This window comes from Nannobrachium achirus (assembly GCF_963921795.1).
Source record: "Nannobrachium achirus genome assembly, chromosome: 20".
Lineage (NCBI taxonomy): Eukaryota > Metazoa > Chordata > Actinopteri > Myctophiformes > Myctophidae > Nannobrachium > Nannobrachium achirus.
The window spans coordinates 1,096,181-1,118,881 of NC_137827.1; the positions used below are offsets into that span (position 1 = coordinate 1,096,181).

At 42.8% G+C, this 22,701-nt stretch overlaps 1 protein-coding gene across 1 annotated transcript in view; it reads left to right on the top strand.

Annotated features, from left to right (window-relative positions):
- The window catches only part of nrxn3a (neurexin 3a), a gene marked incomplete at both ends in the record, with an annotated part of 301,509 nt that overhangs the window by 154,794 nt on the left and 124,014 nt on the right, over positions 1 to 22,701 (top strand). Inside the window, 5 exon segments of the mRNA XM_080750273.1 lie at positions 9,748 to 9,951; positions 17,107 to 17,133; positions 19,757 to 19,876; positions 21,636 to 21,756; positions 22,211 to 22,471. Of these exon segments, the coding sequence (XP_080606399.1) occupies positions 9,748 to 9,951; positions 17,107 to 17,133; positions 19,757 to 19,876; positions 21,636 to 21,756; positions 22,211 to 22,471 (733 nt within the window).

Sequence of the window (22,701 nt, forward strand, 5' to 3'; positions counted from 1 at the left end):
CCATAACTTTTTTTCGCAGAGTTTCCGGCAGAGCAGGCCTCTCATTCTGTGTACCTTAATGACCAAATGAATAGAAAAAACAAAAATAAAAAGTATGTCATGACGTCACAGGTAAAACCCTATTCTTTGAGCTTTTGGGCCTGTGGCTCCCCGGCTATAACCATTGCTCCAAAGGGACATCCCTATGGAATGAGTGCAGATACTAGACTTGTGAGGCTTCAGGCTGGGGCTGCGACTCTCTCCACCACATGTAATTATATGGACTTATGTCAGTGTCTGCCTCTGTTTAAACCTGTAGTCCAATTAGGGACCAGCAATTCTGGCAACGTCATTATTAGCAGCCAATGAGGGACCAGCATTCCCGGTGGCATCACCAGTGGTGAGTGCACCTCGTGGCACACTCTGCTGGAGCACAAGCAGACCATGTATGGCCTGCTTGTTCACAAGGCGCAAGCTGGCACCTGGACAGAATGCACTTCTAGTTTAGTATGTTTTGATGGGTAACGTTCCATTAGGATGATTCCTATTGGCTGTCGTTAACGGACAACTTAGTTTTTTTACAACAAGGGTTCATATTTTGGATTGTAATTAAAGAAAAGAAAAAGTGAGTGTTAAAATGTTTTCATTTGCTTTGTTCTATTTATCGCGTTTACCGTGCTAAAATGTGGGGCATGCGTACGCATTGGGGCATGCATACAAGTGGCTAAATATGTCTTTTTACACACAATAAGCCAGCAGTTTCTTTATTGCTATTTACAGTAACACTTCTAGCCCCCATAAGTCACTTCCAACTATGAAAGTTTGCGTTGTATCTTGGGAATGGACTTATTCAGTGTAAATTACATATTTAGCCACTTGTACGCATGCCCCCAACCACTGAAATAAGAATCTCTAGAAAGAAGGAAATTAAATCATTTTAACACTCACCTTTTATATTCTTTAATTACAATCTAAAATATGAATCCTTGTTGTAAAAAAACTAAAGTTGTCCTTTAACACAGGTGTGTTCTATTCATATTAGGGCGTGTCCTCTAGGTTTTCTCTAAGTGGGTGCTGTGACTCCCTAGGGTGCCTTGCTGCCAGTGTAACGGAGGTGATCCCAACCTCCCCACCCGGTTTCGAACCCGGGTCTCCCACTTGAAAGTCCAATATCTTAACCATTAATCCAAAGGGATATCCCTATGGAACGAGGGCAGATACTAGACTTTTGAGGCTTCAGGCTGGGGCTGCTACTCTCTCCGCCACACCAGCCCAGGGTGCTCAGAATAGATTGATAATGTTTGGAATTCATCAATATAACTTCAGTTTAGACTTAATAAAACACACCTGAGTTGCACTGTACTTTTATTTTCCATCTAATCTAAATGATTTGCACTCTCCCACAGTTCATCCACATACCGTTGGGTGGGTCTCTGTCTCCACCCTGTGGCTGTTTGTTAGAACTGCACCTCTCTCTCTCTCTCTCTCTCTCTCTCTCTCTCTCTCTCTCTCTCTCTCTCTCTCTGTGTCTCGGTGTCTCTCTCTCATGTGGAACGGTGGAGGTGCTTTAGAGGGCGTCTGAACATCGGAGCATATTATTGGTTCATTTATCATATTTTGAAGCCCGTCGGTTGGACGGTCGCGCCACAAATAATCACCTGATGATTGATGGCAGGCAGAGCCAATCACACTGACCCACGCCCCTCCCCTCCCCTATTCACATGGCTGACAAGTTACTAAGTACACTTACTTTTTATTTAAAGGGATATTTCACTTTCAGTTTGGGGTCATTTTAACTTCCAATCGATGAGCAGGTTGGTGCCTTGCATGGATTCCTTCTGGTGTGTGTGAATGGGTGAATGTAATGAATGTGTGTGTGAATGGGTGAATGTAATGAATGTGTGTGTGAATGGGTGAATGTAATGAATGTGTGTGTGTGAATGGGTGACTGTAATGAATGTGTGTGTGAATGCGTGAATGTAATGAATGTGTGTATGAATGGGTGAATGTAATGAATGTGTGTGTGAATGGGTGAATGTAATGAATGTGTGTGTGTGTGTGTGTGTGTGTGTGTGTGTGTGTGTGTGTGTGTGTGTGTGTGTGTGTGTGTGTGTGTGTGTGTGTGTGTGTGTGTGTGTGAATGGGTGAATGTACTTGGATAAAGGCGTTATATAAATGCACCATTTACCCAGGCTTTTGTGTTTGACTCCAGACAGTGTTTAAGTTTAGGTTGCTTCGTTGTGTGTTTAGATGTTTGATATGAACTGACCAATGGGTGTCCTGGAGTTGGAACATAATCGCTGTCCACAACATTTTTTGAGGACACAAAGGCCAAATGCCAGGGCAGGAAGGCCATCAAATAAATCAAGATTTTAGTCCATTGAAAGAATTTGGTGAATTTAAGTGTTAGGGATGATAACCTAATATGCAGTGAAATAGATAAATGGTGGTATTTACAATCTGATCCATGCTCAGCCCTGCACCAATCAAAGTCACTGGATTGGTTTAAAGATGGGGACTCGGCGGAGTTAAGATTTCAGAATCTCAAAAAATATATATATAAAACACTGTTGTCTACATGATAAGAAAGAGACACTGGTGTCTACTGTCTACATATTGACCAGAAAGAGACCCTGGTGTCTACTGTCTACATATTGACCAGAAAGAGACACTGGTGTCTACTGTCTACATATTGACCAGAAAGAGACACTGGTGTCTACTGTCTACATATTGACCAGAAAGAGACAGAGCAGAAAGTGGTCCAGTCAGCTGGGCCATTAAGGCCACTGTGGCCTCAGGTCATGCCATTGGTTTGAGGGGCATTAAGACCACTGTGGTCTCAGGTCATGCCATTGGTTTGAGGGGCATTAAGGCCACTGTGGTCTCAGGTCATGCCAGTGGTTTGAGGGGCATTAAGGCCACTGTGGTCTCAGGTCATGCCATTGGTTTGAGGGGCATTAAGGCCACTGTGGTCTCAGGTCATGCCATTGGTTTGAGGGGCATTAAGGCCACTGTGGTCTCAGGTCATGCCATTGGTTTGAGGGGCATTAAGGCCACTGTGGTCTCAGGTCATGCCAGTGGTTTGAGGGGCATTAAGGCCACTGTGGCCTCAGGTCATGCCAGTGGTTTGAGGGGCATTAAGGCCACTGTGGCCTCAGGTCATGCCATTGGTTTGAGGGGCATTAAGACCACTGTGGTCTCAGGTCATGCCATTGGTTTGAGGGGCATTAAGGCCACTGTGGTCTCAGGTCATGCCATTGGTTTGAGGGGCATTAAGGCCACTGTGGTCTCAGGTCATGCCATTGGTTTGAGGGGCATTAAGGCCACTTGTGGCCTCAGGTCATGCCATTGGTTTGAGGGGCATTAAGGCCACTGTGGTCTCAGGTCATGCCATTGGTTTGAGGGGCATTAAGGCCACTGTGGTCTCAGGTCATGTCATTGGTTTGAGGGGCATTAAGGCCACTGTGGCCTCAGGTCATGTCATTGGTTTGAGGGGCATTAAGGCCACTTGTGGCCTCAGGTCATGTCATTGGTTTGAGGGGCATTAAGGCCACTGTGCCCTCAGGTCATGCCATTGGTTTGAGGGGCATTAAGGCCACTGTGGCCTCAGGTCATGTCATTGGTTTGAGGGGCATTAAGGCCAAACTGAGGGGTGACAGCAGCCATGGCCTTCATGGCCTCCATGAAACTCCTGTCCTGGTTAGAGTTCTCAACGGGCCTGAAAATTAAGGCCTGGCCCTAACTGGGCCCTAACTGGGTCGGCCCGAGGCCCTACCCGGCCCTACTAGTTAGCATACATTTTAGGCCCTACCCTACCCTACCCTACCCTACCCTACACTGGGTGAAAAGAGAGATTATCTGACATATACTGGTAGAGTATATGACAGTTTATTTACAGGTATACTGGGCATATACCGACATTATTGGGTATATACTTTTTGAGGGATATTCTGGAATATTCCTCTGTATTCAGTGATAATAGGTGATATACTGCCCCCAGCTAGACAAAGGCACACCAGGGGGTCTGGTTCATTCCTTTGACCTACAAATTGACTATTTGTTTAAAGAAAGGGGAGGAGGGCAAACAGCCCCCCTCCCAAAAAGACACATTTTAGTTTACCTTGGATATCCCAAGTATAAAGGGCTTAATTTGCCTTAACTCACATTTTCAAGTAATTACAATGTTGTAAAAAGTAGAAACTTGCAATCTCATGTACTATAATGACATTCAATGATGACTAATTAGAAACAGTTGTATAAATACATTTGACCTTATACTCTGTACTTAGTCCGTTCTTTCCCCCCTCTACAACAAACCTCTTTGCTGAAAATTGCCGATCTACAAGCTCACAATGTGTTGCATCATGACGCATTGTGAGCTTGTAGATCGGCTATTTATTTCAAAGTCTACTGTACATAAAACAGACGCTGTTTCTGACCTGGGTTCAGACAACAGTTGACGCTTTTAAAAGGGGACTTAAGACATTTCTTTTTAATAAGGCATTTGCCTAGATGGTCCTTTTGGATGCCCTGTGTGCTTTTAATTCTTCTTTTTTTTTTTACTTAATGTTCTTTTAAATCTTCCTTGAGATGTGTCTAATATGTGCACTGTTCTTAATTCATGGAATTAACAGTTTTTACCATGTTAGTTATTTTTTTTATAAATCTTTTGCTGGCTTTGTTTTGCCATTTTAATGTAGCACTTTGAGATTTGTTTCAAATATAAAGTATGTTACAAATAAAATGTATTATTATTATTACCCTTATTATTATTATTATTATTATTATTAACACCATGACAAGTACAGTAGCTCAGACCAGGCTTCCTTTATTCTGTCTTAACCAATCACTTGACTTATCAGTGTGAAAATGTGACCAATCAGGTTTCTTGCCACCACCTTTGAATTCTAAGTGCCTCACAGTCTGGCTCTCTGGCACAGTAGTAACTGCTTGCTGAAGAAGACAGAGAGGAGAAGTGTTACTTAAACGAATGGATCATTTTCAAACTGTTCGGTAAGTTGCAACTACTATAATTCTATGTAAGTAGCCTATGTTAGAGACAGGTAATAGTAGAGACATGTAACCATTTCTCAAAGCATAGCAGCTAACTAAAATAGGTGTTTGTTTTGTTTTCTGCCAAATTAAGGGGGACAAACATTGTTGATTAGATTATATTAAATTAGGTTGTATTGCTTGTTGTTCTCACATCATATTGTCTGTATTTATCAGTGACCATGTCTTTCAAACCGTGGACTGGAGGCCTTTATAACCACTTTTATGGGTTTTAACCACTTAAACATTGCATTGCATGCATTGTGGATCCATTTTGTATTGTCCCTCTGCACCAAATCTCTTCAACAAACACTGGGTGAAAAGTAAGTGAAATTATAATTATGTCTGCATATGGCTGTATGTGTCCACCAAATGCAAGAAGGCATTTATGCTTAACTAACTTTGTGAATCATTCTCTTTGTTTATAGGAGGCTGTAAGACATTTTCACAACTCGGAAAACAACGAACACAAACTATCCCCGCAAGAAAGGTAACTATTTGTTCTTTGTTGTTCTTTGCTGTATCACTGTGTAATTAAACCAATTAAATAATATCACATATTGTAGGCTAGTAAAAAGACACGCTATTAAAGTGCATTGGCTATTTGAATTGGGGGGGGGGGGAAGGGAAAGTGCATTGGCTGGAAGGGAAGAAACGGTAGACTGTGGGGGAGGTGTGAGTTGTTTTAGGGGGTGATTTCTTCACAGGAAATGCCTTTTCTGGAATACAAACTAATGTGTTGCTTCTCTCAACAGTATCAACTCACCACACAATCTTGGTGTCATGACACACGTGCTGGAGCAGGTCAGCATTGCTTTTCCTGACATAGACGGTGACTTAATAAAAGGTAAAAAAATATATAATTTCCCCATTAATGTCCTGTGTGTTTGTTGTGTTTTTTACTCATTTAGCTTTGAAGTAGTCACGCATGGCATGCTGGACCAGTTCCTGTTTTGACTGAGCCTGTGATGTGATGGGAACGTGTCACTGTTACTGCATGTCATCTTTTCGACACCGACTCTAACCCTCACCCTAACCTTAACCTCTGTGGGTGCATGTGAGTTGTCCCTGCCGACCTTGCGTGGAATAAACCCTGTTACTGACCCATAATATCAGACTGGTTATTCTAAATATCTTAGTAGTCATGATACTACAGTGTTCTATTCCTCATTTTCGTGATAACACCTTTGAACTGGTTTAAACGAAATAAATCCTAAATGCATTTTCCTTGTATTTTAAGCTGCCTGCAGGACCCATTTTGAGTCTTTGAAAAGGAGCCATCGACTGGACCAGCCAGAAAATGCTCTCCGCAAAAAGAAATTGACTATGTCAATGAAGCACCGACAAGAAAGACCAGGGTAAGTTTGGAACTGTTTTTTTTGCTGTTGTTATTATGTTTTACATGTTGTATCAATGTAATAATGGTAATTAAATACATACAATTAATTGCTATTCTATGTTTTACAGTTGCTGACCACCAGGAGTGCACATCTGGAGACAGATGAAGAAAGAGCTGTGTGGTCGCATGCATGCTGGGAGCTGATGTCAGACAAGGATGTCTATGTTGTCCAGTTTGGACGGAGAGGAAATGGGGACACTGTTCAGCCAGCGATACACTGCACAGAACTGCTCATTTTTGTAATTATTGTCCCCTTTGTGGGAGCAGAATTGTTGACAGTCGCTGTTACATTTTCATTTCGAACATTCGAACATTTTTTACGCCACCATTTTACAATTTTTTTCCCTTTTTTTTTACAATTTGTTGTTTCTTCTACAAATGTTTTCTGAATGCTGCATACTGTGAAGTTGAATATTAATCTGTTGCACATAGAACACACTGTGAAGATGTTTACAAAAGTTAAGTACAGTAGCCTACAGTACAGTAGCAACTACTGGGAAAAATATGCTGTTGGCGTATAGAATATGTTTGCACATGTACATCTGAGGATGCTCTTTTCTTTTCCTGTTGCTCTTTTGCCTTTTGCACTCTATTGCACTCCACTTTATTTTTTACGTCTTACTACTATTTACTATTTACACCTTTTTAGATTATTATTATTTTTAGATGTGGTTTGCTGTTATTATTTAGTTTTTTGATATACATGCGTTTTCATGTCAAGGATCCCCACAATTGTAATTGAAAACTGACACCATGTATGCACCATTTAAATATTTTGTAACGTTATGCTTTTCTGTTGTGTTTCTCTCAATAAAAACAATTTACCTGACTGATGCCTATTCGTTCATAAATTAATTCTATGTGACACAGTGCAACACATTTTGAGCTTGTAGATCTGCTATTTTGCTATTTATTTTTAATTGGAATACTGAATAATGATTAACTAGAATATCACTTTGAGCTTGTAGATCTGCTATTTTGCTATTTAAAAAAAAATTGGAATACTGAATAATGATTAACTAGAATATAAATATACAATAATATATAATATATAATGGACCCAATGTGGAAGGGGGGTCCACGAATACCCCCCCCCCCCCCCAATGTGGAAGGGGGGGCCACAAATACCCCCCCCCCATAAACCCCCCTCCCCCCCATAACCCCCCCCCAGTGTGGAGAGGTCACAGATCACAGCCAATCACAGCTGGCTCAGTGCACATGCTCAGTGAAAATGCAGGTACAGGGAGGGGGAAAAATCCCTCCCACCAGTGAGAAATCCTGGGACCTCCGGAGGTGTGATTTCACAGCAGGGGTTCACGAATACTTAAGTAGTGGTACAAAACGGCTATATACCGAACTGAATATTCCTGATTATCTGGCTGAATACCTCGTGTTTATGCCGGTTTATTTACTGAATATACCTGTCATAGAATGTAGTATACCGGTCCGATAATCTATCTTTTCACCCAGTGCTACCCTACCCTACCCTACCCTAAATGTCGGGTCGGGTATGGGCAGAATTTGAGAACTCTAGCCCTGGTCCACAGTGACTCTACGGCCAAAACCCTTTTCACCCGGCTGTGGTCAGGCTGCACTACCAGAGCCAGCCACCAGGGGATCAGTGAGTACATAGTGATTATAGAGTTCTAGAAGTCAGGCTCTGCTGTTGCCCTTGTCAATCCCCAGGTATGTAAGCTGCGTGTCCATTGGCTGAGGCAGTGGGGAGACTGGCAGTGTAATCAACATTGATTGGCTGCTTCACACTCCACTGCTCTTTTGATTACACTGGGGGCTCAGTGGCAAACACACACACACACACACACACACACACACACACACATACACACACACACACACACACACACACACACACACACACACACACATACACACACACACACACACACACACACACACACACACACACACACACACACACACTCAAAAGTCTACAGAGTCTGGAGAGTGACTTTGACATTCATTCGAGGAACAAAACAATGCATCGTCACAACACTGGATTGTGATGAAGCAGGGACCCCTTAGCTGAGAGAGATGAAGCAGGGACCCCTTAACTGAGAGAGATGAAGCAGGGACCCCTTAGCTGAGAGAGATGAAGCAGGGACCCCTTAGCTGAGAGAGATGAAGCAGGGACCCCTTAGCTGAGAGAGATGAAGCAGGGACCCCTTAGCTGAGAGAGATGAAGCAGGGACCCCTTAACTGAGAGAGATGAAGCAGGGACCCCTTAGCTGAGAGAGATGAAGCAGGGACCCCTTAACTGAGAGAGATGAAGCAGGGACCCCTTAGCTGAGAGAGATGAAGCAGGGACCCCTTAGCTGAGAGAGATGAAGCAGGGACCCCTTAGCTGAGAGAGATGAAGCAGGGACCCCTTAGCTGAGAGAGATGAAGCAGGGACCCCTTAACTGAGAGAGATGAAGCAGGGACCCCTTAGCTGAGAGAGATGAAGCAGGGACCCCTTAGCTGAGAGAGATGAAGCAGGGACCCCTTAACTGAGAGAGAGATGAAGCAGGGACCCCTTAACTGAGAGAGATGAAGCAGGGACCCCTTAGCTGAGATAGAGATGAAGCAGTGTTTGAAAAAAATCGGCCTGATGGTGGCGCTAGAAGAGGGTCATGTGAGAATTGATGGGTGGAGGTTGTGGTTTGGCAGGCAAGGCGAGTGTGTGACAGCATGAAGGTTGTTATGACGTCTCTCTCTCTCTCTCTACAGAGGCCTCCATCTTGTCGTATGACGGCAGCATGTACATGAAGGTTGTTATGACGTCTCTCTCTCTCTCTCTCTCTCTCTCTGTCCCTACAGAGGCGTCCATCTTGTCGTATGACGGCAGCATGTACATGAAGGTTGTTATGACGTCTCTCTCTCTCTCTCTCTCTCTCTCTGTCCCTACAGAGGCGTCCATCTTGTCGTATGACGGCAGCATGTACATGAAGGTTGTTATGACGTCTCTCTCTCTCTCTCTCTGTCCCTACAGAGGCCTCCATCTTGTCGTATGACGGCAGTATGTACATGAAGGTTGTTATGACGTCTCTCTCTCTCTCTCTCTCTCTCTCTCTACAGAGGCCTCCATCTTGTCGTATGACGGCAGTATGTACATGAAGGTTGTTATGACGTCTCTCTCTCTCTCTCTCTGTCTCTACAGAGGCGTCCATCTTGTCGTATGACGGCAGTATGTACATGAAGGTTGTTATGACGTCTCTCTCTCTCTCTGTCTCTACAGAGGCCTCCATCTTGTCGTATGACGGCAGTATGTACATGAAGGTTGTTATGACGTCTCTCTCTCTCTCTCTCTCTCTCTACAGAGGCGTCCATCTTGTCGTATGACGGCAGTATGTACATGAAGGTGGTGATGCCGGTGGTGATGCACACGGAGGCGGAGGACGTGTCGTTGAGGTTCCGCTCCCAGCGGGCCTACGGCCTCCTCATGGCCTCCACCTCGCGGGACTCCGCCGACACCCTGAGGCTGGAGCTGGACGGGGGCCGCGTCAAACTGACGGTCAACCTAGGTATCGTATGAGACGCCCACCCGAGACCCCCGATACCACTCCCCCCTTAACCCCCGCATAAACCCCCCATCACCCCCACACCCCCCACACTGGACCCAGATCACCCCCATACCACCCTTTACCCATCAGCCCCCCGTCATCACCTCTCTATCTTCTGTGCTCATTCTCATTCGTTTTTCATTCATTCGTTTTATTTATTTTTATTTTATTTATTTTTTAGTTTAGTTCGGATTTTTTAAGTGGGTTAAGGAGGGGTAAGAGATGGGACAGAGCTCTATGATTGGCTGCAAGGAGGGGTAAGGGAGATGGGACAGAGCTCTGTGATTGGCCCAGAGGAGGGGTAAGAGAGATGGGACAGAGCTCTGTGATTGGCCCAGAGGAGGGGTAAGAGAGATGGGACAGAGCTCTGTGATTGGCTGCAAGGAGGGATAAGAGGAGTGCTAGTGTTGCTCCAGCTGAGGTCCTGATGTTTGCTTCCAGCTTCATAACGTTTGATTGAATAAAAACATGAGCCTAACACCAAATGAAACATACTACTAGGAAGGGAATATCTTAAAAAGTCCTGGAATAAATTCCTTACCAAAAGAAAAAAATCTTCACCAATGTGTTCATAAAGGTGTCTAGTAACACATCTCACATCTCACAAAGACTGAAATTCAGTTTCCCTAGGAGAATCCTTGACTTAATGACTTTAATGGGACCCCAACTTTCAGTAGCTGTAACGGATTCTCCTAGGGAAACTGAATTTCAGTCTTTGTGAGATGTGTTACTAGACACCTTTACAAACACATTGGTGAAGACATTTTTTGGTAAGGAATTTATTCCAGCATATGACACTATTTCTGAAGATATTCCCTTCCTATACAGATTATAGAGAATGTATTAATTCTCTCTATATATAATAAACAATCACTTGAAAGTGAGTGAGTTTGAGTTAAAAATGCTGTTTGAAATGCTGTTGTCCATCTCATGTCAGATTGCTGTCTGATTGCATTTTATCGTTATTTCCATAGGAAAAAAAGAGGGGGGGGGGAGGGGGCGGGCAACGAAAACCAAAATGATCTACATATTTACACTTAGGACCTGAAATAAGATACTGTATAAAGCTGTGAGATCATAGCAGCAGATGTTTGAGAGTTAGTCAAGGTGCTACAAACACAGTTTACAGTTTACAGTTTAGGCATTTAGCAGACGCTTTTAATCCAAAGCGATTTACAATAAAAAGTAGGTCGGGAGTGGCTTATTGTCGGTATTAGCCGGTAACACGCGGGAGTCTGTCCCTGTTAACAATGCGCCAGACCCCTGGGAGATGGACTGCTGAGGTGGAGCGCCACACCTACCATCAGCTCCCAGTACTTTCCGCACGACTTGCCAAGCCGTGCTACTCAAACGCTGAGTTGGCGGTGCCCGGAATCGAACCCATGACCTTGTGGTACACAGGTGAGAGCTCTACCGACTGAGCTACCCAGGCACAAATAAGTACCGGGTACAATAAGCACGTAATACATCACTATAATAAACAAGATAATATGTCAGTACATTAACAACAATATAGCAATATAACAAATGCATAGGAATATCAAACTAGAAAAAAAACAATAACAAAAAGTAGACTACGCAACTAGTTAGTAAAAAACTTCTAAAAAACCCTATAAAATAAAATATAATGCTGTATAGCTTCATGTATGGTCATTGGTGGCCACTGAGGGAAGGGGGAGTGTTTCAGTAGTGCTATGGGTTTAGGTGGAGTCTGAAGAGGTGAGTCTTCAGTCCACGGCGGAAGCCAGGTAGTGAGTCTGTTGTTCTAAGTGCGACAGGGAGTTTATTCCACAGTTTGGGGGCCAGGAGGGAAAACTGTCTAGGATGAGTGGAATTTGTCCTGGGGTTTTTAGCGAGGGTTCTGTCAGCATCCCTGTGTTGGCTGATCTGAGTGAACGGGTGGGGTTGTAGGGGTTGATCAGGTTTTGGAGGTATGGATGAACCATACCTTTGCTTTGAAGGTCAGCATCAGAGTTTTCTATTCAGTGCGGGCCACAACCGGGAGCGGAGAAGGGGGGAGACGTGAACATTTTGGTTGGTTGAAGACACATGCACACACTCAAAAGACAAAAGTGTGTTGCAAATGGGATTAAGGTGCAAAATGTCAGTGCGCGTCGACGGCGTAATCCTTATAAAGTAGACTGACACAACACTGTTCTAAGTAGATTTGTGAGCCAGAGCTTGTCACTTGTCCCTGGTATAATCCATGGGTTTTGAGAGCCTGCTTAGTGAATAACAGTCTTGGTCGTGATGGGAGGCTACGGTTTGTTTGTTTGTTAGTTCTTTTGTTTGTCATTGAATTCAGCCCATGTTCTGAAGGGATACGCCCACACATCCATACACATCTAGAGAGAGTCACAGCACACATCCATACACATCTAGAGAGTCACAGCACACATCCATACACATCTAGAGAGAGTCACAGCACACATCCATACACATCTAGAGAGAGTCACAGCACACATCCATACACATCTAGAGAGAGTCACAGCACACATCCATACACATCTAGAGAGTCACAGCACACATCCATACATCTAGAGAGAGTCACAGCACACATCCATACATCTAGAGAGAGTCACAGCACACATCCATACATCTAGAGAGAGTCACAGCACACATCCATACATCTAGAGAGAGTCACAGCACACATCCATACACATCTAGAGAGAGTCACAGCACACATCCATACATCTAGAGAGAGTCACAGCACACATCCATACACATCTAGAGAGAGTCACAGCACACATCCATACATCTAGAGAGAGTCACAGCACACATCCATACACATCTAGAGAGAGTCACAGCACACATCCATACACATCTAGAGAGTCACAGCACACATCCATACATCTAGAGAGAGTCACAGCACACATCCATACATCTAGAGAGAGTCACAGCACACATCCATACATCTAGAGAGAGTCACAGCACACTTCCATACACATCTAGAGAGTCACAGCACACATCCATACATCTAGAGAGAGTGACAGCACACATCCATACACATCTAGAGAGTCACAGCACACATCCATACATCTAGAGAGAGTCACAGCACACATCCATACACATCTAGAGAGTCACAGCACACATCCATACATCTAGAGAGAGTCACAGCACACATCCATACATCTAGAGAGAGTCACAGCACACATCCATACATCTAGAGAGAGTCACAGCACACATCCATACACATCTAGAGAGAGTCACAGCACACATCCATACATCTAGAGAGAGTCACAGCACACATCCATACACATCTAGAGAGTCACAGCACACATCCATACATCTAGAGAGAGTCACAGCACACATCCATACACATCTAGAGAGAGTCACAGCACACATCCATACACATCTAGAGAGTCACAGCACACATCCATACATCTAGAGAGAGTCACAGCACACATCCATACATCTAGAGAGAGTCACAGCACACATCCATACACATCTAGAGAGAGTCACAGCACACATCCATACACATCTAGAGAGAGTCACAGCACACATCCATACACATCTAGAGAGAGTCACAGCACACATCCATACATCTAGAGAGAGTCACAGCACACATCCATACACATCTAGAGAGAGTCACAGCACACATCCATACACATCTAGAGAGTCACAGCACACATCCATACACATCTAGAGAGTCACAGCACACATCCATACACATCTAGAGAGTCACAGCACACATCCATACATCTAGAGAGAGTCACAGCACACATCCATACACATCTAGAGAGAGTCACAGCACACATCCATACACATCTAGAGAGTCACAGCACACATCCATACATCTAGAGAGAGTCACAGCACACATCCATACATCTAGAGAGAGTCACAGCAAACATCCATACACATCTAGAGAGAGTCACAGCACACATCCATACATCTAGAGAGAGTCACAGCACACATCCATACACATCTAGAGAGAGTCACAGCACACATCCATACATCTAGAGAGAGTCACAGCACACATCCATACATCTAGAGAGAGTCACAGCACACATCCATACACATCTAGAGAGTCACAGCACACATCCATACACATCTAGAGAGTCACAGCACACATCCATACACATCTAGAGAGTCACAGCACACATCCATACACATCTAGAGAGTCACAGCACACATCCATACATCTAGAGAGAGTCACAGCACACATCCATACATCTAGAGAGAGTCACAGCACACATCCATACATCTAGAGAGAGTCACAGCACACATCCATACATCTAGAGAGAGTCACAGCACACATCCATACATCTAGAGAGAGTCACAGCACACATCCATACATCTAGAGAGAGTCACAGCACACATCCATACACATCTAGAGAGTCACAGCACACATCCATACACATCTAGAGAGTCACAGCACACATCCATACACATCTAGAGAGTCACAGCACACATCCATACACATCTAGAGAGAGTCACAGCACACATCCATACATCTAGAGAGAGTCACAGCACACATCCATACACATCTAGAGAGAGTCACAGCACACATCCATACATCTAGAGAGAGTCACAGCACACATCCATACATCTAGAGAGAGTCACAGCACACATCCATACACATCTAGAGAGTCACAGCACACATCCATACACATCTAGAGAGTCACAGCACACATCCATACACATCTAGAGAGTCACAGCACACATCCATACATCTAGAGAGAGTCACAGCACACATCCATACATCTAGAGAGAGTCACAGCACACATCCATACATCTAGAGAGAGTCACAGCACACATCCATACATCTAGAGAGAGTCACAGCACACATCCATACATCTAGAGAGAGTCACAGCACACATCCATACATCTAGAGAGAGTCACATCACACATCCATACATCTAGAGAGAGTCACAGCACACATCCATACACATCTAGAGTCACAGCACAGCTGAGACAAATCTACACCAAAGACCATCCTTTTCCAACTGCTTTTTGAAGAACCCCAAAGGTGCTGAGACTTTCTTCAGTCCATCATTTAACAGGACGTTCTGTAGGACAATTAACCCTTCTTTCATTTCACATCTCACTTTCTTCTTAAGTCCAGTTGTTCTGTATCATCTTACAGTAGGCCTGTTTGATTTGATTTGATTCACTGTTTGGTTTACTTTCTTCATTTCCGTTGCTCCTCCTCTGTGTCGATGACGCTGTGTTCTCTATGGCAGTCTGTATGCTTTCCGGGTGCCATTTTATACTTTCAGCTCTGAACTCCATTACCCATCATGCTTTGTGAAAAGATGGTATTCACCCCTTCAAAGGCATCGAGCCTGCGGCCCGTACGGCGAACAGCCCGAGAACAGAGCCCAGAAACACCTGCAGATGGCTCCGCCCCTTTCCCCACAACACCGTTGATTGACTACCTTTTTTTAACAAACACTCTCTGTGTTACGAACAATACAGAAGTGTAGCTTTCACAGCGAGTTAGCATCAGGAGTTAGCGTACATTATTAAATGTAGGTACTAGCGATTGAAGCTTTCAAGATAATCACTTGATTGACATTCAGATAACTCTTACTTATTGTGTGACATAATGTTAAAGCTTTTTTTTTTACATAATTAATTCAGCATGATGTCTGCGAATAATCTTTGCAGTTAATTGGGCAAAGCTAACAACAACATAAGCTAATAACAAGCTACATAGTTATTAGCTACTGCTATCTAGACTATGTTACCATATTGGTTCCTACAGACCTTTATGTGCATAACTCACATTGTCAGGATGTTTAAGAGGTTGTAGTGCTTTTATCTCCCGGGGTTCTCTTGTCTCTGCATGGTACTGGTGCTGATTGGATCGCGGCTGTTCGCTCCCACTTTTCTGTTGCGGTTGACGACACATGACCTCGCCAGCCACATGGTGTGACACGCCCACAGCCACGCCCCCAAACAACATGTCCCTCCCAGGCACCCGTAGGACAGTGGTTTTCAACCTGGGGGTTTTGGGGACGATTTGGACCTTTAAGAACTTTTTATTCCCTCATAAAGAAAGAACAGTAAAAGGCCATTATTGCATAAAAAGTAATCGATATAAGAAAGAGGCAAACATTGTGAAAATAGCAGATCTACAAGCTCACAACGCCTCACAAAAAGCGAGGCGTTGTGAGCTTGCAGATCGGTTATTTTCATAATACTTATCTTTGGAACTGAAAATGTAATGCCTCAACTACAATTCCAAGTGCTTGCCAGGGTGGGGGGTCCCCAGTTCAAATGTGATTATTTTGGGGGGTCCCCAGTTCAAATTTGATTATTTTGGGGGTCCCCAGTTCAAATGTGATTATTTTGGGGGTCCCCAGTTCAAATGTGATTATTTTGGGGGGTCCCCAGTTCAAATGTGATTATTTTGGGGGGTCCCCAGTTCAAATGTGATTATTTTGGGGGATCATGGTCTGAAAAGGTTGAGAACCACTGCTGTAGGCTACCTGACTCACTACTGGCCTCTTCTGGCCTTTATGGGACGCTGCATTCATTGGTTTTGTTTTGACCTGACAAATTAATTCAACTCTCAAAGATCCACGGCTTCCTCTGATAAGACACGCCTCCCCCACCTTCTTGCTAAATTATCAGATGATGTGAAAAGGCCTGTTTGGCCAACAAGCTGGTGAGGAGGCTTAGGAGCCTGTGACTTTGACTTTTAATTTGAAATAAACAAACAAACAACAACAAAGAGAATGTTGGGTTGCAGAAGCGATGTGGCTGGTACAACATAAGCGGCCATTTGTTTTTACTACATATATACATATAATATAAAGCTAAACAACGGCTGACACCAATTCAAAGCTAGCACAAAAACATAACAAACAAAGACTTTAGTAATGTTTTACAGAACAAGACTTTATTTTTATTAATACACAATAGTTATGTTGTATAATAACTGTGATTGTGAATGTCCTTAGTTAGCGTTAATAGCATTTTACATCATGTCTCAAAGGAAAATCTTTAAACCAAGAGTAACACTTATTACAAAAATAACACTAAATCAAAAATGGCCGCCTCTCTGCATGTGTGCGTCCCCGGAAGGGTGGACTTGTTGTTTCTATGGATGTCTGCAGCGTTAACCTTGAAGGATGCAATTTCATCTGTCATTTATTCTCCCCCATCTAGACTGTATCAGGATTAACTGTAACTCCAGTAAGTTCACTCAAGTTTCATTTTATTTGCTTTCTATGTTGATGATGCTCTGATGATGATGATGATGATGATGATGATGATGATGATGTTGATGACGCTTTAAAGGGAATGTTTTGTTGAGGTGTTTGTTTCTGCCCCTCCAACCCCCCCCCCCCCCCCCCCCCCCCCCTTCTCTTTAAGCCTCATATTTATAGTCGGTCACATGACGGTGTCGCTTGCCGACAAGAACAGATCTACAAACTAGACGACGCTTCGCTTGAAGATCGGTTTTTGACCTCAAGCGACGCCGGCGTGCGACTGAGCATGAACGAGGCGCTGTCCTCGATATAATGTATCATTCTGTCGATGTGACAGAATTATCTGATGATTAATTACAATAGAATTATCTAATAATTAATTACAACAGAATTATCTAATAATTAATTACAACAGAATTATCTAATAATTAATTATAACAGAATTATCTAATAATGAATTATGATAGAATTATCTAACAATTAATTACAACAGAATTATCTAATAATTAATTATAACAGAATTATCTAACAATTAATTACAACAGAATTATCTAATAATTAATTATAACAGAATTATCTAACAATTAATTACAACAGAATTATCTAATTAATGATGATAGAATTATCCTCTGTCCAGTCAGTTGGAACGTGACAGAACCAGAGCAGAGATAAATGATATGAGTGGTGATTTAATAATAGATGATTTAAGAGGCTAACTTACAGTGATCAAAACCAAGCTTCAATATTAATTTACTTATTTATGTAGGCCTATTCATTTTTTTGGTGATAATATTCTTTAAATTAAAGTATATACATAATCACAGGTCCTTATGCACTCATTTGATTAGCAAATTGCAAAGATGAGACAATCATAATATTCAACTGTTCCACACATTGTATCCTACTGCAGGGGTTCCCAAACGTTTTTGTCTCAGGGCACCCTACAAATATTTTTTTCACTCCCAGCACCTTAATATCCATAGCATATCTTCGTTGTCGGGTGGAAACCTTCTATGTCCAATGCACACATCGCGAGGCGTTGTGTGTCGGCTGTTTTCACTAGTTTTGTGCGACAGTCTTGTATGATGAAGCAGGGCTTTGCTTTAGCAAAAGACGTACACATTTGAAATTTGGAGATACAAGGTTTCTGCCCGACAGTGACAATATTTTAGTGATTATTTTGCGAGGAAAACGTTGAGATAACAGCCATTTTGTCTAGAACTGACCGAAAATAACTTTGTACTTCATGTTTAAATGATACTAAATATGTTTTCAAGTGTCCAAATTAATTCCAAATATTATCAAATTATCTTGTGGCACCCCTGGACTGCTGTCACGGCACCCCAGGGTGCCCCGTCACCCACTTTGAAAACCCCTGTCCTACTGTACCCTACACACTGTGTCCTACAAGGTATCCTACCGTGGTTTCTGCACAAAGTCATCATGTACAGAGTTATTAAATCACCACCCATGACTAATCATTTGACCTTACGTACCATATAAACAGAGTTGTATCACATCCTGATCAAACATAATGTAGAGATGGTAACACGTACCATATAAACAGAGTTTTATCACATCCTGATCAAACATAATGTAGAGATGGTAACACGTGGTGGCATGATGTTCTGGCACGGCCACTGAAAACAATCCATCTAATATCTGATATCTATTATATGGTGTTAGTCAGATTATTCATTTACTTACACAACATGGATGTTTGTTAGCATCGACAGAATCACTCTCTGTTTTCTGAACTGACTTGGTGTTCTCAAATATTGCTTTTACTCATGAATAGTCCTCAGAGTCTTTTCCTTTTTCACATTCTTTAATGTCAATCAATGTATTTATTAAATATTAAAAGACCGGGTCACCTCTGGGACAACCAGATCTTATTTTATTGTTGTTTGGGACACGATCAACACAATCCTAAGTACTTTTTTGTGTTCAATCTGTGTTTTTAGATATTTTAGGATTTCAGCATGCTTGTAGCATGCTACAAGCTCAAAACACAGATTGAACACAAAGAATTACTCAGGATTGTGTTGATCGTGTCCCAAACAACAATAAAATAAGATCGGGTTGTCCCAGAGGTGAACTGGCCCTTTAAGTAACACAGGGGGGGAGGGAGGAAACCAAGGAACAGCTAACAGGAAGTTACAGTAACGTACGTTAGAGTTTGGAAAAGGACGAGTTTCTGTATCCTATGATGGGTAAAAGCAATTCCTGTCTTTCCTAGTTGACAGTTGATCTTCTTTCTTTGAAATCCTCTTAATCAAATGTGTGCCGTGGTTTTCTTTTCTTTCCCTGTTCTTCCTTTTCTTTTTCTTTTTTAACAAGAAATACAGATGTTGTCACAGAGATATTTTGGGACTTTTAAAACTGTATGTTCATTGATTTGAAACCAAGCCTTTGTTTTAGCCAAAATCTAACACATTCTAGATTCTAAACTAAAGGGGGAAAAAGCAAGAAGTGCTTTTGAAGCATTTTATTTCACTGAGCTTTACATGTGTCGTATTCTTTATTCCTTAACGTTTACTCTCACAAACAAAGGCTTGGTTTAGTTGTCGTTCTGACTGTTAACTGTGTGATGACATCATCCTCAGGCAAAGGACCAGAGACTCTGTATGCCGGCCAGAAACTCAATGATAATGAGTGGCATACGGTGCGCGTGGTGCGCCGCGGAAAACTCTACAAGCTAAACGTTGACGATGACGTAGCCGAAGGTACTGAACCACAAGCCTCGGTTTTTACCTTAAAGTTAAATTACTCTGATTTCACCTTTTATTAAAGTTAATTTACTCTGATTTCACCTTTTATTAAAGTTAAATTACTCTGATTTCACCTTTTATTAAAGTTAAATTACTCTGATTTCACCTTTTCCCCAGGAGATTGAAGTGAAATTACTCTGATTTCACCTTTTCCCCAGGAGTTTAGAAACCCTAGATTAGATTAGAGATCAGAAGTGCTAGCCTAGTGTCTCTATTCTGATGAAAATATCCCATCTACAATCAATCTCAGATTGTGAGCTTGTAGTTGATGTAATTTCAATAAGTTATGTTGTGTTAAGGGTTAAGGTTAGGCGGGCTGACCAGGTATAGAGACCTGATAGAAGTATCTATGGTATAACGTGTAACTTTTGAAATTATGCAAAAGTATTTTGTCTAATCTTTTGCTGGTCTGTTTTTCACTCAACTTAAACTCAACCTTAGTCGCGACATTTGTGGCAAAGTGACGCCCCCACCGGCACTGGTACCTACTGCATGTTGATCAGTGTTATACAGTGTTGCATTGGTGATTCAATGTTTGGGGGTTCGCCGTTTTAATGACATCACACATACGTCACTTAACACCTACATTACCAGAGTGAACAGGTTCAGACATGGTGTATTGATATGTGCATACAGGCTCATCTCTGTGTTAAATCACCCTGCTGTGACACTAAGCGTTGTCCAGGTGTGAATGTGGGGGTTGTTTTGAATCGATGCTCGTGCACATGAGAGGTGTGACACAGGACAGAAAAGATACGGGACAGAGTGTACACTCGTTATCAGAATGCAACACTGATTTTATAGTTAATAATACATAGCGTTATTGACAATGTCCAAAGTATCCCCAGCAATTAACCCTATTCACGGCCCGGCCACTTCCTGGTGCTGACATCAGCTTTGAAGGGTAAAATAACACAGAAATCGCTGGACTTAAAGCCAACACATCATTATGTTGTACGGTAAAGTAAATTATAAAGCTTTGTGCCTTTTATCATGCTAGCCGTATTTTATACTTTACTATTCGGAAATTGCATTAAATGTGTGATTTCTGTGTTCTGTTCAACTCTTTGGGCTTTTAGCAGGGTTTACCCTTCAAAGCGTCACGTCAGCACCAGGAAGTTGCTGAGTGGGCGGGGCGTGAATAGGGCAGCATTTGCTTTGGAGCAATACTTCCTTGGTTCAACTGTATTCTGGGAATTGCAGTTCTAACAGACAGAGGTGTTATAATTGGGCTGTTAAGTATGACATCATTTTTTAGGCAGAGGAGAATTTCTGCCCCCAGTTTCCGTGAATCTTTTTACTATTTTTACTATTTACAAATTTTTCTTCTCTTTGTTGTTGAAAGGAAAGTGTTAGAATTATACTTTAGTTGTTATTTTTGTCTCGGATCTGTTGAAATAGCGAGGAACAGGTATTGACAATAAATCTGCTTGGAGGTCTGACTACAAAATGATGTCACAGCTTAAAAGCCCCATAAGGACTAGTAAAATGGCTGCTACATAGCGTGACTTCAAGTGATTAATCTCTAGACTGTAAAGATGCTTACCTGTCGCAGCTACAGTGCATCCAACCATGACGTTCAAACTGCGTTCCTGTGTGTGTTAGCGTCAGACGACGGCGCTCTCTTCTATTCTGTTGTTTTTTGTTTTTCCGTTTGGTTTTTTGTGTCTTTCTTTTCACCCCCTCCCCTGCCCCTCCCCCTCCTCCTCCCCAGGGCAAATGGCGGGCGACCACACGCGCCTGGAGTTCCACAACATCGAGACGGGCATCATGACGGAGCGACGCTTCGTCTCCAGCATCCCGTCCAGCTTCATCGGACACCTGCAGAGCCTCAGGTACGATATGTCCATATATGGACACCTGCAGAGCCTCAGGTACGAGAAGATATGTCCATATATGGACAGGTACGCAGCTATATGTCCATATATGGACAGGTATGCAGCTATATGTCCAATAGGTCTCACCCATTCCTCCCCCTCCCAGAAGCAAGGAGAGAATTTCACACCTTTTGCGCTCCCCATTTGAGAGGTCAATTGAAATGCTAATTCACATTTGGAAGACAATAGAACCCCCGCTAGCAGCAGGGGAGGAGGTGTTGTTCTCCTGGGCCAAAAGGAAGAGAATTTACCTGTCAATTTGACTGATAAATGCAGTCAGAGTGGAAGTGATTTTTTTTTCAGTCACCCGAGTGTTAAGGCAGTGGTGTTTAGAACTTATGCAGAATGTCACAATTTAAGTTTCCAAAATGTGTAAGAATCAGTGTGTTTTATGTTTCCTCTCTCTGCTCAGGTTCAACGGCATGCTGTACATCGACCTGTGTAAGAACGGAGACATCGACTACTGCGAGCTGAACGCTCGCTTTGGGATGCGTTCCATCATCGCCGACCCCGTGACCTTCAAGTCCAAGAGCAGCTACCTGTCCCTGGCCACGCTGCAGGCCTACACCTCCATGCACCTCTTCTTCCAGTTCAAGACCACCTCACCTGACGGCTTCATCCTCTTCAACTCTGGAGACGGAAACGACTTCATCGCCGTGGAGCTGGTCAAAGGGTGAGCTGGACTCATAGTGGGTTAGCTTAACAAAATTATCTTTATTTTGAAAATTACCTATAGAATTATCCATATCAAGTTGGGCTCCCATCGACTTTCTATACAGGAGGAAAATACCCAGAAAAGAAATCTGCTTTAAGTAGGATGTGAGGGGTCTAACTAGAGGTTTGTCATGATGCTGAATCCATTGCAAGCATTTGTTTTGCACAAAAAACTTTCCTTGGGCTAGA